Source organism: Aristolochia californica, unplaced genomic scaffold, assembly GCF_029961685.1.
Source record: "Aristolochia californica isolate CCGP_79_NKW_82.1479 unplaced genomic scaffold, dmAriCali1.0.hap1 SCAF_12, whole genome shotgun sequence".
Classification (NCBI taxonomy): domain Eukaryota; kingdom Viridiplantae; phylum Streptophyta; class Magnoliopsida; order Piperales; family Aristolochiaceae; genus Aristolochia; species Aristolochia californica.
Window position 1 is genome coordinate 23,218,133 of NW_027181793.1, and position 16,943 is coordinate 23,235,075.

Below are 16,943 nucleotides of genomic sequence, written 5' to 3' on the forward strand. Positions count from 1 at the left end.
ATACTCTCTTATCATAGTTTTCATATAACAAATTATATACCGTTGGAAAGACCTTTGAGGCAAGTTTCTAACTCAAAAAGAATTGTTGCAATCAATTTTTTTTAGAAAGATATATCGATATCTGAAGCAACAAATGTCAAACAATATAAAAGTTTCGAGTAGCAATATAAAGCCTCAAATTTTTAAACATTTTGTACCAACATGACTGGGAATTTATATTAAGAATTATATTTCAAAATAGAGTTATGTAAGCCTACTTTCTATCCCAATAAACTGTCTCTCAATCTGATCTTTCTAGATAGAGATAACCACATTGGAAGAATCAAAAGTCATGTTGCATGTGAAAATCCAAATTTGAGTCTATTTTTTATTTTTTTTGCTTCACTTTTAAAGTTGTTAATGTTGGCTAAGTTTCTTATTTGCTTTCAAAGAATAGTCAAGATTAAAGCAACTTGAGTAGATTTCCTTCCTTGATTTCATTTTTTAATCTCACATTACATTAGTTTTATTAAGAAATTTTTTTCCTATACGAGTTTAGTTTCTTTTTTGACAAAGTCTAAATTTTTTTAATTATAAAGTTTTTTTTCCTAATTCTAAATTCAAATTTTAGTTTCCTAGATTTTCCTTATTTCATATTTTATATCTTTTAATATTGTCTTCCCTAATTGGTCGTATTGTGTTAAATAGTAATTGTCTTTTATGATAAATCTATTTTTTAAAAATTCCCATTATTATGTTCTATCTCTACAATTTCTTATGATTTTTTTTTAAGTTTCTTCAATTCATCATGTTCATAGAGGAATTATTCTTTGAGGTCATACTTGGTCGAACTTGTTTGTAATTTTTATAGTTCTACTGTTATAATATCCTTTTAATTTTATTACCATGGTCTTTGTTTTTTCTTCCTTTCATCCCCTCATAAACCTTTTACTTGGTTACCTTCTTCTTACTATCTATTTTTTTACTCTCATTTACCCTTTTAAACTAACCCATTGTTAAGTTGCTTAGGTTGGTTCTTTATATATATAGGTGTTTTGAATTACATTGAGAATTTTTTTTTGGTAGCCTTAAGTGGGTTTTTTATTGCTTTCGACTCCTGCTTTATCACCCATGTTTTTTTACTTTCGAGAGTTTGTGTCCAATTAAGTATTTATCCTCGAGATACCTTGATGGAGGAGATAATTACTATAACTATTTTTTTGTTTCAAACTGGGATCACTGCTATTACCTATCACCTTGACGGAAATAATAGAAGAAGACGTTATGAAGGTTGAGATTGGAAGTTGAGTGTTGTAATGGTTGCGCCTCCTTCCAAATTGAAATATGGGTATTGCTGTCATCTGAGAAGAAAACGTATATTTACAATGAATAATTCCACATGTTATGGTAATAAAATTTTATGTGATTGGAATATCAAAGTCATGGGGAGAACAATATGACAATAAGACGAAGACTACAAACAAGATGTAAACAAGAACAAGATGAATCAAAGCAAGACAATTAAAAATTATTTTTCAACACACAAGTTTATTGACCAAGATTATTTGCAAAGTGTAATTACAAATACCAGTGTGAGGGGGCGTCTTAAAAGATACCCACATGTACGAGAGTAGCATGAGTAGTGAATAACGAGAACTTTTATAGAAATGACATAGAATTGTAATTGCACACTGGTGCATGTCCTCTTATGTCTTTTATCTCTTGAAGCATGTAACCCTAAGGACATTGTAGTTATTGTAAACATTTTCCCACAACTATAAATACAACTTCAAGTCATATGGGCTAGAGCATTCAAACCTTTCCTCTTAGCTCAAATTCATTCTTACATCTCCCTCTTTTTTCCCTTATGTCTTTCTCTTGGTTTTTTTTCTCCTCTTTCCCAAGAGTTGGAGTTCATCTATTCTCTCATTCCCTTGAGATCACCCGTGTTTATTGTTAGCCCTAGAAATCAACAAGGGAAGAAGTATCTTCCACCAACCAACAACATAATTGTGTGAAGGATGGGAAGGCCAAGACCCTCTTTGTTTCCAATTGAATGTATATGGTAGAAATGTCTCCTCTCCATTTCATTCTTTTGTTGTGAGTTTCACTTTTTTTTTATAAAATTCAAGGGGGTGCCACTTTAGGGTACAAGTTAATTTATTTATATGTGATTATGGTTAATTTGGATACCTGAACAAATAAATTTTATATGATTTCATTTGGTTAATATAAGTCTTAAATCTATGTATTAAGTAAAACAGGTGAGGTCAAGGGGAATTCAAAGTTTGCTACAAGTCTTCTCACCCCTTCAAACTCTTAAGCATACGGGTGTTCAAAGAAAAGCAGGAGAGAAAGCTCTAAAAGAAAATTAATACCATTAGTGGCAATCCAGATTTTTGCCTGCAAAAACCCTATCTTCTATCAAATGCTTGTTGTCTCCATCTTCCCTTGAAATACACAATTTGATCTTCATCTAAGTAATTATTTTCTTCGATTTCCCCCCTTTTTGTTTTACAGAATAACTCGAAAGAAGATGAAAAGTCTTGTCCAAGATTGGATCTTTGGTGATGATCAAAAGGACTTTGGAAATTATTAGCAAGATCAAAGAAGCTTCCCTCGATTTTCCTTTAAGCTCTTCACTAGTGAGTATTTTTACATTTTCCTTATTTTTGCTCTTCTCATATTTTGTTGAAGCTAACTTGCCTCATATCTTCATCATTGTGTTGATTTGTTACCTGTTTCGTGGTCACCAGCCAGGGAAACAACAACGAAGGAGATCCTCGATGCTCTCGTTTCAAGTGAGAAGGAGATCCTCAAGGCTCTTTGAGTTTTTGAGATGCCATTTAGGCCATTTGTGTTTATCGAGGTTATAAATAAGATGTTTACACGAATGTGCTGTTGAGATGCAGATGGAGTATTTGAACTTCTAAAACTCTTCTTTCAATGATTTTGAGTTGCAGATAGAGTTGGTTTTTATTATTTATTCCATTGATATTTAGTTCCTAGTTAGTTAGATTTTAGTTGAAGTTTTCTAATTGGTGCAATCAATTCGAAGGGCTAAAAGGGGACTACTGGACCTTAATTATGGGCAATTGAATTTGTTAAAATTGGGGTAAAAAACTATAAAACCCAGATCAAATTGGCTGAATGAACATATTTAATTTGATTAGGCTACTTGCTAGGTTAATAACAACTGAGGGATGAAGGGTGAGGTTGTCTCCCTCCTTCCCCTTCTCTGTTTCTATAAATGGTAAGACCGCTGGACAAGTCGAATTTTATCGGATATGAATGATAATGTATGTAATTGATTATTAATTTTTATTAATTTTCCTAAAACGGGTATTAATAGGTCTTTTCATGTAATTTTCTAATAAGACATTATCCAGATTGTACACTGAGGGCATGTTTGGAACCCATAGAAATGAAAAGAAAAAGAGAGAAAACTATTTATGTTGTTTGGTTGTAGAGAATCATTGAGAGAAAAGAAAATATTAGTTAATAAAATTCTCTCACAAAATGTTGGAATTTGGAAAAAAGAACAGAAAAAAAAATTCGAGAGAATCTTAATCATAAAAAAATTAAAATATTACTATTTTTTTTTCATTTTACATTTGTTTCCGAACAAGAGAAACTATATTTCTCTTCCATTTTTTCTCTCATTGAAAATGAGCATCGAAACAAAAGAAAAAAAATTTCTTTTATTTTCTCTTCCATTTCTTTTTTCTCCATTTTTTGTGTTCCAAACACAGCCGGAAGGTTTATTGGAGATGTATATCCCAGGAAAAATAGTTCTAACTTTTCATGGGAGATAAATTTTCAACCAAGGGCACTAACAAGGCCTAAGAGTTTAACTTACGATAGCAAAAATTACCGCTTGGAATACAAAGCAAAGTTTTAAAAATTGGAGGTCAATCCTTACAACTTTTATAAAAGATATCACTTTCTTAAGGAAATCAAACGATTTTATCCTTAATGATGCCAATATAAGTGGAAGCATGACGCTTTTAAATGGATTATCATGATTAAACAAGTTGCAGATTTCTTTTTTATCCATTTCTGTATTGCAACCAGACCCCAGAAAGGATCAGCCATGCCGTGGATGATGTTTCTGGTGGTCTCTCTTCATCAACTCTTACCGTCCACGAAGGTACCTGCGTGTTTCTGAATCCTTTTGATCATAGTGAGTTTTCAGTTTTCTGGGATTGGGGTCCCCATGAAAGCCAGCTCCAAGACTGTTCGAACATAAAATGACAGACAGCAGAAGCAGCACTTGCTTTGCTTCCAATACAAATACAAATCCTTTGTCACCCTTGTACGCTTCTTCTCTCCTTTCCCATATCTCTAAGAATTCCACCTGCGCGGGGGCCGGCGCTTGGTTCGATCCTGACAGCTCCGACGAGGCTTGGCAGAAAAGACATTCCTTACACCTGGGATAATGCTAAAAGAAGAACATATCCCGTGTGAACGTGCATGGAAGGTTGAGTAGAGCTGTAGCAAATATCAAATTGAGGAAAACATAGACGTAGCGATGGGTGCAAGGCTGCCATCACTGTAGATAAACGGAGCGGCAGACTTCCAAATTCCACCAAGACTCTTTCTGGTGAGTTCTGCTGGTAATGCCAAATGTCATACTTCTTTTGGATGGAGAAGTCGTTGGAAACAGTCCCAACTGTGCATATGTAAAAACTGTAATGATTCTGTAGGTTGGGCTTTTCCTATCTTTTGCCCTAATCACTGCATTATTCTCATAGTTTTCTTGTTCACGATCAACTGATTCGTCTTTTGGTGTTTACGGGCTGGTTCTTGATGATGGTTGGTGCTCTTCTCATTACTAGATTCGAATTCAAATTCAAGTCAGTCATTTTCTGGGTGGATTAATGAACCGAGAGGCACTAAAAGTCTTCACCCTGATGATAATCGATCGATCTATTTGAAAAAATTAAGTAAGAAAAGGCAAACGGGTTTTTCATTCAGAAATGGGTTTTTCAGTTCTTGGTTCGTTTTTGCTCATTTCATCTCAACTTTTTTCTGTATGGCATGCCTCCCTTTGGTTCAGAAATAACTATCAGAACCATTTCGCAAGTTAATTGGTGGAGACAGAGACTAATTGACATTAGCATTTCATCAATAAAACCTTACTTGCATTCAAAGGAAATCAATAAGATTAAGACAAATAATTAGTTGCAAATACCCCATTTCTGTCGGTATGATTTTCACAAAGAAGTAGAACCAGTAAGAATGTCAATGGTGCTCTCATCTTTTTCCTTTCTCTTCTGATTTTTCCAAGCAAAAATGGGAAAAAAACGACCTTTTGCTTATTAATTAAGGTTCATTTTCTGGTTTTACTTGGGATAAATGCTTTAAAACCTGCTTAAGGATGATTATATATCTGAAAGGTGAAAAATAGCCAAATATTGAAGCAATTTAAAGGAGGTCGAGTGGCAAGAGAAAAAGAAAGGGCGGCATTCAAAGTTGAGAGGGTGCCTCCAAGCAGATCAGATTCTCTTTCTCCTGCTCCTCCAGCTAATTTTTTAACACCCCAACCGCTTCAGTTCTAGTCAAACTTTTTCTTCTGAGTTCCAATCGAGAACGCTCTCGTGGGTCGAATCTCCGGGATCGCAGGTACGGAATAGTTCTCTGCTTCGCTCCTCACTCTCAAATTCTCCTCTGTGCGAGAGTAGTTGTTTTCTGGTGACTGTGCTTGGGCAGCAGCTCACTTCTCTCAACCTCACCTTTTTCTATAGTTTTTTTCTTTTCGGTTTAGCATACCTCTCATCTGCTTGATGCCTGAGAAATTCGCTACGTTGCTCAGTTAATCCGTTTTCCGTTCTATTTCTTGTTTTGTCGAATTTGACATGCAGGTTTTCGATTAAGTCTTCCTATAGTGATGCGTAATTTCTCAGAGATGATGCTATCTCTAAACCATGCTAGTCGAGTTCCCCTGTTCATTGTTTGTCGCCCTTCTCTATTGTCATAAGCTAGAAACAGTTCCCAAAGAGTCTCATTTTTTCTTTCTTTCTTCGTCTCCTAGCTTTTACAGAGTTCCTCTGCGAGTTTGTTTACATTTATCTTTTCCTCGTCTGTTAACTTGTTACTGGAGCTTTTTTGTTGTTCACAGTGGTGTGTATAATGATGCCTTCCCCTGCTGCAGCCTGGTCAAGATGAGAGGGCCAATCGGGGCTTCACCTATTCTGGCTGAAGCCAGGCATCGGTCATCTGGATCAGTGTAAGCTTCGTTTTGTTTTATTCACAAACGGGTTTTTTATTATTTCTGCTAAATGAAATTCTCCTGGCATTTTTTGAAAAGCTTGATTAGACTTATATGTTCAGCCGAAACCTGAAATAAGAACTAAACTCAAAAGTTTTCAAAAACTTGAGTTCCTTTCTTGAAGTTCTCTTTCAATCAGGATTGCACACCAGTTCACCAGTTGCCAGTAATTAACTAAATATGCGGGGCATCTTGACAGTTGTGGTTGTATTCGTGATTTATAATGGATATTTAGAAACTGTGAACTATAATGACTGTGAGAAGGGTTATATATTTATCTATGAAGTCTTTAATGGGTGAGGATCTTTTCTATGATTATCTCTCAATTGGATATACAGGTGGATGGAGCGAGAGTAGAGTAGCAACTAACCTTCTTGGCCTTGGTTAGAGCTACAGCTTACCTTCTAGCAAATAAATAAATAATAAAAAAAAACTCTTTCATAGAGATTGCCAGGGGAGCTTGATGGCTAGATGGTTGAAGTGGTTAGGTGCTGTTTTTTCTTAAAAATCAAGGAACAATCTCACATTTTGAGGTTTTCCATAAGGAAACTATTCATTCTGCTTTTGCATGGTGGAAACAAGTCACAGTATGCAGGTAGCTGGATAAATAAACCATAATCTGGATTAACATTGGAAAAGAAGCTGTAAGCTGGGATATTTGAAATGCGATTATGGCTTTGCAACTTTCAAAAAGGGACCACATGGTTCATTTTCATGCATCTTCTCATGTTTTTGGTTGAAGCCCTTCATGTTAGGCATCTTGGCCCTTGAAAAGAATAATTGGATGGGAATATGATTTAGAGTGAAGCAGAATTTGAGATAGAATGATATGAGAATTGTTGCACTCTGTTCTACTGCCTTGTCACAAGCAAAAGTAATTATTGGAAGAGAGTTCCTCAGATGTTTGGTAACTTCACCAAAATTGCATTATTGTTCAATTTAGAATATTTTGTGATGGCATAGCGGGAACATGGATGGATGAAGAGGTTTCTGAATTCTAATAAACATTGACGAATTATTTATCGGTACATGAGGAACATGCTGATAAAGAGAGAGAGAGAGAGAGAGAGAGAGAGAGAGAGAGAAGATTGCAATTACTCTCTTTTTTTTTTTTGGTTACTAAGATTGCAATTGCTCTTGATTTGCTTTACATGCATTCCAATTAATTAAGTGTTGTTTATTTTCATAATTCTTTTCTGGATGAACCTCTAATTTGGACCTTCTGTTGTACTTTACCAACAGAGATGACTCCAACAGAAGGAGATTTCACAAAAGTAAAGACTTCAAAGATGCTGAAAAAGCCCCTTACACATCTGTACAAGACAGGAGCTCAAGCTGCAAATTTCTTTCTTTCAAATTAGTGCTAGTTATTATAGTATGTGGGACATTTCTCATGCTGCTCCTTTCTCCAACCTCATACCAAAATGAACAAATCTTCAGATCTAGTTCCAGGTATGGGTTTTCTCACATGTCTATTTTGTTTCTTACTTTCATGAGTTTCTTAATATACGCTTTTGCAGGTGGAGAAATAATGGATGCCTGGTTTTACCTACAGAAACTGTGCTTTCTAAGATATTTTATCTATATGTATCAGCTCATTTTGGTGTTTTATCTTTTTTTTTTGTAATTTTATATTCGTAAGTGCATCAGACTCTTGTATATATTAAGGTGGTTGCTGATGCAGGTCAAGATTAGTTGACATTGGTTGGATATGGGAGAGGGCAGTTGGTACAGATCTGCGTTATGTGTCAGATTCTGAAATTGATTGGACTAAAATCAAAGACATTGTCAAGCAATTGTTTGAAGGAAAACAGCGAAATTTGAAGATTGGTTTGTTGAATTTTAATGGTAGTGAGATCAACCGCTGGCGGCAGTTGATACAAGATGCAGAATCTGTTGTTGTATACTTGGACTATGCAAGCATTAGTCTCACATGGGAGGCTCTATATCCGGAGTGGATTGATGAAGAAGAAGAATTGGAAGTTCCAGTTTGTCCATCTCTACCTGAACCACAGGTCCCGAAAGGATCACATTTTGATCTTGTAGCTGTGAAGCTTCCATGTCATCGCCAGCGCTCAAAAAACTGGTCAAGGGACATAGCTCGGTTACATCTGCAGCTTGCAGCTGCAAAAGTTGCTGCTTCTGCTAGAGGCAATCACCCAGTGCATGTTCTATTTATTACAGAATGCTTTCCCATTGCGAACCTCTTCACATGCAAAGAGCTGATTGTACAGAAAGGAAACACATGGCTTTACAAGCCTAACTTGAGATCAATAAGGGAAAAGCTCAAGCTTCCAGTTGGGTCGTGTGAACTGTCAGTTCCTCTGAATGCCAAAGGTTAGTTCTAAAATTTTGTCTCTTATATCAATACGATTGCACTGGCTTTTCGGTTTTTTCTTTATATACTGATTGTTTACAGTAATATAATCTGCAAACAGAGCGATCATATTTGGGTAGTGCATATCGAGAAGCATATGCAACAATATTACATTCTGCTCATGTATATGTCTGTGGGGCTATTGCTGCAGCTCAGAGTATCCGCCTTTCAGGTTCTATGAGAGACCTTGTTATTCTTGTAGATGAAACGATCAGCGAATACCACAGGGGAGGCCTGGAAGCCGCAGGCTGGAAAATTCGAACAATTCAGCGGATCAGGAATCCAAAGGCAGAGAGAGATGCATACAATGAGTGGAACTACAGTAAATTCCGTCTGTGGCAGCTCACAGACTATGACAAGATAATCTTCATAGATGCTGATCTGCTCATCTTGAGGAACATTGATTTTCTATTTGGAATGCCAGAGATATCCGCAACAGGTAACGATGCGACTCTATTCAACTCAGGTGTGATGGTAATTGAGCCTTCCAACTGCACCTTCAAGTTGCTTATGGATCACATAAACGAGATTGAATCCTATAATGGCGGGGATCAAGGGTACTTGAACGAAATATTCACATGGTGGCATCGCATTCCTAAGCACATAAACTTTCTCAAACATTTCTGGATTGGTGACGAAGAAGAAAAGAAAGTGCAGAAAACACGTTTGTTTGGAGCAGATCCTCCCATTTTATATGTTCTCCATTATCTGGGCAACAAGCCATGGGTGTGCTTCCGTGACTTTGATTGCAACTGGAATGTGGACATATTACAGGAGTTTGCAAGCGACGTTGCACATGCGAGGTGGTGGAGAGTGCACGACAAAATGCCTGAAAATTTACAAAAATTCTGTTTATTGAACTCGAAGCAGAAGGCGCAGCTAGAGTGGGATCGCCGGCAAGCAGAAAAAGCTAAGTACCCGGATGAGCATTGGACGAGGAATATTAGTGATCCACGTCTGAAGACGTGCATTGATGAATACTGCTTCTGGGAGAGCATGTTGTGGCACTGGGGCGAGACCAATTGGACCGATAATGGCTCTGTTCCTTCTTTGCATGTAGTTAACGCAGTCCGGCAGAAGAAGACAACCACAGCACGGCAGAAGAAGACAACCACAGCATCACTCGCTGGTTTGTAGCTTACGGAAAATAGACAGAGAATACCCAAGATCAGTTCCTCCATTCCTTCAAAAGGAGCCATACAATAAGAAAATTCAATTCCGCGCAGTTTCATAAAGTTTCTTCTCGTTTTCAGTAATCAGCTTCGTATACTCTGAAGCTGTTGTGCTTGAACACCATTCTTTTCGACTGTTAGTTTAATTTAATCTCCTCATTTCTCGATGAGATTTTAACTTGTTAGCACGACTGTCAGATGTCAGAAAAGCGAGAGCTTCCAACCACAATTGAACTGAACATACTACAAAGTTCATCGTTGCAGGAAGGTTTTTACTAGCCATTACTACAGCACCACTGAACATCATAATGGGCATCGGAAATCAATAAAAGCTCTTGGGCCTTAAGGTGCGTCTAGCTGGGTCAACAAATGCTCTTCATTAAGGGTCGAGCTCAGCCGAATCTGCTTATATTCGAGCCGAGTTTGATTTAAACATTTCAAGCCGGGCTTTGAGCCGAGCCTAGTCTCGAGCCTAAAATTGTTATCAACTCGAGCCCAACAAGTTTGAGCCGAGTTTAAAACTTTTTAAAAAATATATATCGAATAAAATGTATATAAAATTATGTATATATTTTACATAAAATTGGGCATGACCTCTACAAAAAATTGGGCATAACCTCTACTTAAAATTGAGCATAATCCATATATATATAATACTTGTATAAAATTCGGCATGACCTCTACTTAAAATTGGGCATAATTAATATATATAAACACTCCATAAACACTCTATGAAATTGTTTTATACACTCCATAAAATAGTCTAAACACTCCATACACTGCATAACATTATAAATAAACTTCATACAATAATCAAACACAACAAAATTAAATAAAATATCACTATCAATTTAAATCACCCAAATAAAAACTATAAATCCTTTAAATAAAATCCTATTACTATTAGAGACTTACTAGAAAATTAAAAGAAATATTTTAAATTTTTCTTAGGAAAGTTAAATGGACCTCTTATTACCTTTTCTAAGGAAATAAATAAAAATTAATAATTAATCTAATATATTATTATACTTATCGATAAATTTTTAATCAAATAAAATATCAAATACAAAATTGCTATGAAAATTGCCTCGTGCTAAAAGGATTTTATCATCAACTGTCAAATACTTATTCAAAATTTTTCTATACGGTTTTCTAGCCCATCTTGGCAAGAAAATCTTACTTAGAAAATTATATGATTTTTTTACAAGAATTTATAATTAGAAAAATATTTTGAAAAAAATGAGGCACTAATGGTCCCTATATTTTTATTAAAAATGTCTTTTCAACATTTATTGAAAAATCGACTAATAGTCTTTATAAACATATTTCTACTAAAATATCTTTTCAATTTCTTTAAGAGCAATGAAGAAGAGACAAAGAGTGTTTTTTTTTCCTTGTTTATGATCTCACACGTAGGGGTGGCTTTGAATAAATTATATATAAAATTATGCATACATTTTAAAAAATATATAATGATAGGGTAGGTTCAAGATTGAATTTTAACAATGGATTAAAATGTACCAATATTAATCTTTTTTACTCCAATTGTTGTCTAGCTTGTTTTGTAATTTTTAAATCTGACCATAATTTATTATGGACTCCTTAGTGCCCTAGACGAAAAATTTATATTCTAGGAAAAACTAAAAATATTTTTCCTATGATACATATTCCCAAAAAAACCTTTAAATAAAATCTTATTAATATTAGTGACTTATTATAAAATTACAAGAAATATTTAAAATTTTCTTAGGAAAGTTAAATGGACCTTTTATTGCCTCTTATAAGGAAATAAATAAAAATTAATAATCAACATAATATATTATTATACTTATCGATAAAATTTTAATTAAATAAAATATCGAACACAAAATTGCAATGAAAATTGCTTTATGCTAAAAGTATTACAGCATCAACTGTTAAATACTTATTCAAAAACTTTTTATACAGTTTTCTACCCCATCTTGGTACTAAAATCTTACTTAAAAAGTTATATGATTTTTAATAAAAAATTCAATTAAAAAATGAGACACTAATAGTTTATAGAAATTTATTTCTATAAAATTTATTTTAAATTTTTTCGAGAGCTATGACGAAGAGAGTTTAAGAAATTTTTTTTTTTTTTTTTTACTTTATGATCTCGCAAGTGCGAAATCATCTTTGCACAGGGGAGGGGGGAGATTATTTCTCCCCTAATTTCTCCCATGAACTTAGGTTTTGGTTTTCCGTTGAGACGACGCGGAGGGAAGGGGGTTATGGCACCGGGGAGGACCTGTCGTCGGGGATGACGGCTGCGACGGAGGCGGTGGCGAGGAGAGGAAGAAATCGAACGGACGGCCGACGAGCAGTTGCGATGGTGGTAGAGATGGCCGGCGAACAGTTGCGACGGTGACAACAACCGACGGGAGGGGCTTGGCGGTGACGAGGGGAGGAAAAATTTTCCCCCCTCGCTCTCAATCCCGCTCCCGCTTCCGATACCGATCCCGATCCCAACTCACCTTGAGCCGGCTCGCGAGCCAACGAACCGAACCCGGCTTCAGTTGAGCTCGACTCGTTAAAATAAACGAGCCAATTTCGGCGCTAAAGCTTGGCTCAAGCTCGGCTCGAACTCGATAGATAAGGAATCGAATCTACTCTTCGTTTTCTTATGAGAAACTATTCAAAAAACCTTTGAAGGACAGCACTTTTGAATTCCTAAAATGCAAGAGCAGAACACCATATAAATGGTTTCTCATTTGCTGAAGTGCCTGGTTTTGGCTTTCTTATCGTCGTTGCAATTTGATGCAACCACTGTTCCAATCTAACGGTCCTTTCCTGCATTGAACTTGAAGAAACACCAAACACCCAGGTGAATTAAACTACACACTCACTCGCATCAACAACTGGGGCTATTTTATACTTTAAAAATAAAAAATTTCTGTGTCCACGTGAAATCGTATCTCATGGCCTGTCAGTAATATTCAATCTCCTTCCGAATTAAAGCCAGTGTCTGGGTTTCCCCACTACGAAATTGAAGGGTTTTATTCAGGAAATAAACATCCAAGACGGACCAAGTGACAAACAATCTAGCTTGGTCGGGAAGGTTGCGGGAACTCGGAAAATCTGTGGCAGTCTCAGCTTCAACAGGAGCAGAGGTTCTGCAAATAGCGACGAGAAAGACTAGAAATTTGGTAGGACCAGCGGCGAGGATTCGTCGTTGAGCATTAATGCCCAAGGCCGGGACGGAAACGTAGTAAGAGTACCACGCTGCTACTGTTTCTGTACCATCAGGCCCACCGGAAGTCATATAGGTTTGGTAGCCGTACATATCATCGACATTAACATCATTCCGTCTTCGCTCTTCAGGACCCACTCCAGAGCGGCGATGGCCGGAAATTGAAGGGAGTTTCTGGCTGACTGCTTTCCGACCGCACCGTCCCTACCATGTCTCCCCGAGTTTTTTTATGTTTCAGATGATTCAACTCGGGGTTTCCAATTTGATTAAGAAACAATAATCTGAGATGAAGGTTTCATCGAGATGAAGACAGAATTGACTCGGATTTTGGGCGTCTTGATACAGGGTCGGAATCCAAATACAAATCAGTAAGGAGGACCTTGCAGTTGGGAATAAGGAAAACATGAAGTGATATCAGACGGGAAAAGAAAAAGGTAGGAGGCGTAGAAGTGGATGTTGATGTAGTAGATGAGAAGCAAAGAAGGAACAGATGGAGAAATCTCCGAAAACATGAAGCGATATCAAACGGGTAAAAGAAAAAGGGTAGGAGGCGTAGAAGTGGATGTAGATGTAGTAGATGAGAAGCAAAGAAGGAACAGACGGAGAAATCTTAAGGAGAAAGACAGAATGATACGAGTTACAGAGGCCATGCCATTAAAGCCTGTCGCCCTTTTGCCTCCCTCCCGTGATGAAAGGACGAAGACGGTCCACAGCTTGAGGCCCACCCCTAGATCGAGTCACTGTCTTCTTTGGGCTGGATGTGCTTAATAGTTGAACCGACCCAAGCAGGCATTCGGACCAAAAACGAGTGACCACTGACCACTGACCACCTAGTAAACTGTCGGTGGCTTGCTGCCCGGGACTACCGACACTGCCCGCTGCCCGAACTGGTACGCCCAACCTTGGGCCTCACAAATAGTAGAAAATCTGGAATTGAAGGAAACGGAGACTAAAGAACTGATTTTTCCTTTCTTTTCAAAAGCTCAAACAGTGATTATGTCTTGTAAGAATGCGAAAAGAAAGACGAACCCAAAATCTCGTATGATTCGGTCTCTGTGTGTGCCAGCTTGCCAGGAAGGAAAAGCTAAGCTTCGCAATTGCCATCAGCCCATCACCATGAGCAGCAGCTGTGATTAAGATGCAGGAATGCCTGCATTGAAATTACTAATTAGACCGACAGAGAGGGAGAGAGGATTGGCGTCTCGTCGTGGGAGTGTCGGCAACGGGGGCCCGACCCTCTCCATCGCTTCGCTGCCAGTCTGTCAAGTTTATCTTCATTCAGTCATTTTATCGAACCGTTGATCTGCGCTTGTGTCCACCCCTTCTCCCCACTGGTGTGCTTGCTGCCTTGCTGGATTTCTCCCCGGAGTGTGATTTTCTGTAAAAATGGCTGTAAACCATATCAAACATATAATAAACATATATGATGATGACTTCCAAAGCTCTGGATAATGTCCTGTTCCAATCCTCTCCAGAACACCCGAGGAATGAATTTTTTAAATTGATAATGAGAGATTCCTCTTACACCATTGAAAGAATTAAGCTTTTAACCACACTACGCCAAAAACAGTAATCAGTAGAAAAAGAAAATAAAAATGAGGAGAGGACAACGATCTTTCCTCTCTCCACCTCACAACAAATGACAAATGATTGCTGACGATTTGATGTGCTTCTTTTTTATCTGAGGTTCCATTTGTCACTATATGTGATTCCAGGCATCAATGATTTCACTACCCTGTTTCAGTTGCTTCTTTTGCTCAAACACGACGATCGAGAGATAAATTGAAGAAAATAATGTACCTAATCATTTTACTAATGACTCGTCTTAAAACAGAAAAAGCAACTGCGATTTGGTCGCCATTGATGAAAAGGGATTCAATTATATGAAAAAATAAGTTCAACAGCGATGGCTTGGCAGTGCTATTACCACCCTCTTTCTTCCTGCTCTGCTTAGCTCTGCAACTAGCCGTAGCCTTGCTCTGCTACTAGCAACCTCAGTTTTTTCTGGGAAAAAACGCAGCAGAGTGAGGGCGATGAGATTAAGAATTTTAGATCCTGTAACGAACTCTTGAGGAAGAAGAGTGGAGTTGGTCATTAGAAGAAAAGGGTAGATTAGCTTTTTTCACGTTGATTAGAGAATCTTCTCGGGAACGCTCTCTTGCTTTCTGCAATTATTGGACTTGCCCTTTCTCTCTCCGGCCACATTTTATATTCTTTGTTTAAGCTTTGCGTGGAGGGAGATGGGAGATCAAGGGGGTAAAACTTAAAAGAGATAAATTATGCACCATTTCTCGAGAGAATTGATTAATCAGACTCTGTACGGCCATCGCCCCTTTCTCTTGTTTCTTAAGCTAAGAACATGGAATGCGGTTTGTCACTCTGCGAGGAACAAACCACCAGCATAAAGCTGATGTTCTTCAACTTAATACAGGTTTTGATCTGATACACGATCCTGCCCATAGAATATGAAACGTAAAAAATGTTTTCAACAAAAAATTTTCTTTTATCATTTTGTTTTTCCGGCGGTTCTGTATGAAGTGAAAATGGTGATTTTTTTACGAGATCGGAAAAATGACTGTTACACACAGTATAATCAATGTTTCTGCAAGTTTGTCAAGTTTTTAAGGCTGAAATCAGTCCATTTGGTTTGCTGAACTGTCCCCATTCTATGATATCAACAGCTTTCCTGTTCGATTAACGACTTCCAGAGAGAAAGAAACAGCACATCTAACACTTGGGTTTGCAGAAATCCAGACAATTTATCCGGTTCCTATGTTCCGACTTCCAGTCTAAACAAATGAAAAAATTCAGTAATTATCATGACGGAGTAGCTGAAATTAATTCCACAGATCCCATCTTTACTCCGAACTCCCTCGTCCCATTCCATCGTTTTGCATTAAATTTTTTGTCAATTTTCTGCGGAAGTGACAGTAGTTGAAAATGAATCTCAGGGAGTGGCATGGACGACTAAAAGAAGCTTACATCATTTGGTGATTGTCCACCAAATATACAATTTTCTACGAGAGAAATCGATTACATGAATGAGGATTGAGTGCAGAGAAAGGGATTAGTGAGCGGCTCTTTGTCATATACTACCTACCGGCTAGGCGGCCACCAGATTCATATTCAGAGAATTGGAGCAGACTGCAGGACTTTGATATGCTGCCCACTTACAGAGAGCAAGCAACCACTCGTATTTATTTAAGTACAGGGGGAAAGTCTCATCCGTATTCAACCCTTCTGCTCCTGTGAAGAAGATGATAGAAGGAGCTTTACCTAACACTAGCAGGCACGGTGGTGCGTATAGCTAGCAAGATAACAGAAATTTGATCTAATACGTCAGAAATTGAACGCCCGTTACAGTAGACGCGAACATCTCTGCTTATTGACAATGATTTCACTTGCCAAATCTTCTGGTAATCTGATCGTTCCTTTTTCTTTTCTGGTGGTTGTTTCCAGAAACACGATTTCGTTTCAAATGGGTAATCTCTATTCTTCCTTTTTTGTTTAAAAAACATAACCGAGTCTGTGATCCATGAAACGATCCAAACTGTAGTGGAGATTTCGTGAGCGCCCTCTTTCTCACCTGCTCTATTAATAAAACCGCCATTTGTGAAAACCAACGGCGTCGGATATCCTCTCACAGTCACGCCCAGTTAATTCGGGGGGAGGACGAAAGAAATCCAAGATTTTTTTCTGAAGCTCAGTGAAACGTCTAATAAATTGAAAAGTAAAGGGCTGTCGCTTGTCCAGAAAATGCATAATTAACAGAGGGCCAGAGCAGAAAGCAGTGGACAGAGACGTGGGACTTGATACAGTGTTTGTTCTTCATCAATGGATACTGAAAGGTGAGGCGTCGCATCTAAGTACGATTTGTGGGAGATTAGGACGAAGGTGACGTCATAATAAAACAAAACGACGAGAAAATTATTT

General features: G+C 37.4%; 1 protein-coding gene across 2 annotated transcripts; it reads left to right on the forward strand.

Annotated features, from left to right (window-relative positions):
• The first annotated feature begins 5,423 nt into the window (after window positions 1–5,423).
• Window positions 5,424–9,969, forward strand: LOC137945484 (putative UDP-glucuronate:xylan alpha-glucuronosyltransferase 3). 2 transcript variants are annotated; one of them, XM_068791383.1, is made up of 5 exons: window positions 5,424–5,604; window positions 6,101–6,208; window positions 7,493–7,702; window positions 7,935–8,587; window positions 8,689–9,969. In XM_068791383.1, exons 2-5 carry the CDS (start codon window positions 6,144–6,146, stop codon window positions 9,762–9,764), a joined length of 2,004 nt encoding a protein of 667 aa, XP_068647484.1. In that variant the 5' UTR covers window positions 5,424–5,604; window positions 6,101–6,143; the 3' UTR covers window positions 9,765–9,969. The 2 variants fall into 2 exon arrangements, with proteins under 2 accessions (XP_068647484.1, XP_068647485.1); XM_068791384.1 differs by having other exon boundaries at window positions 6,134–6,208.
• The last annotated feature ends 6,974 nt before the right edge of the window (window positions 9,970–16,943 follow it).

Coding starts and splice junctions, on each gene's coding strand:
- LOC137945484 (XM_068791383.1), top strand. CDS start 6,144: ATGAGAGGGCCAATCGGGGCTTCACCTATTCTGGCTGAAGCCAGGCAT. Junction 6,209..7,492: donor CATCGGTCATCTGGATCAGT/GTAAGCTTCGTT, acceptor CTTTACCAACAG/AGATGACTCCAACAGAAGGA. Junction 8,588..8,688: donor AGTTCCTCTGAATGCCAAAG/GTTAGTTCTAAA, acceptor ATCTGCAAACAG/AGCGATCATATTTGGGTAGT.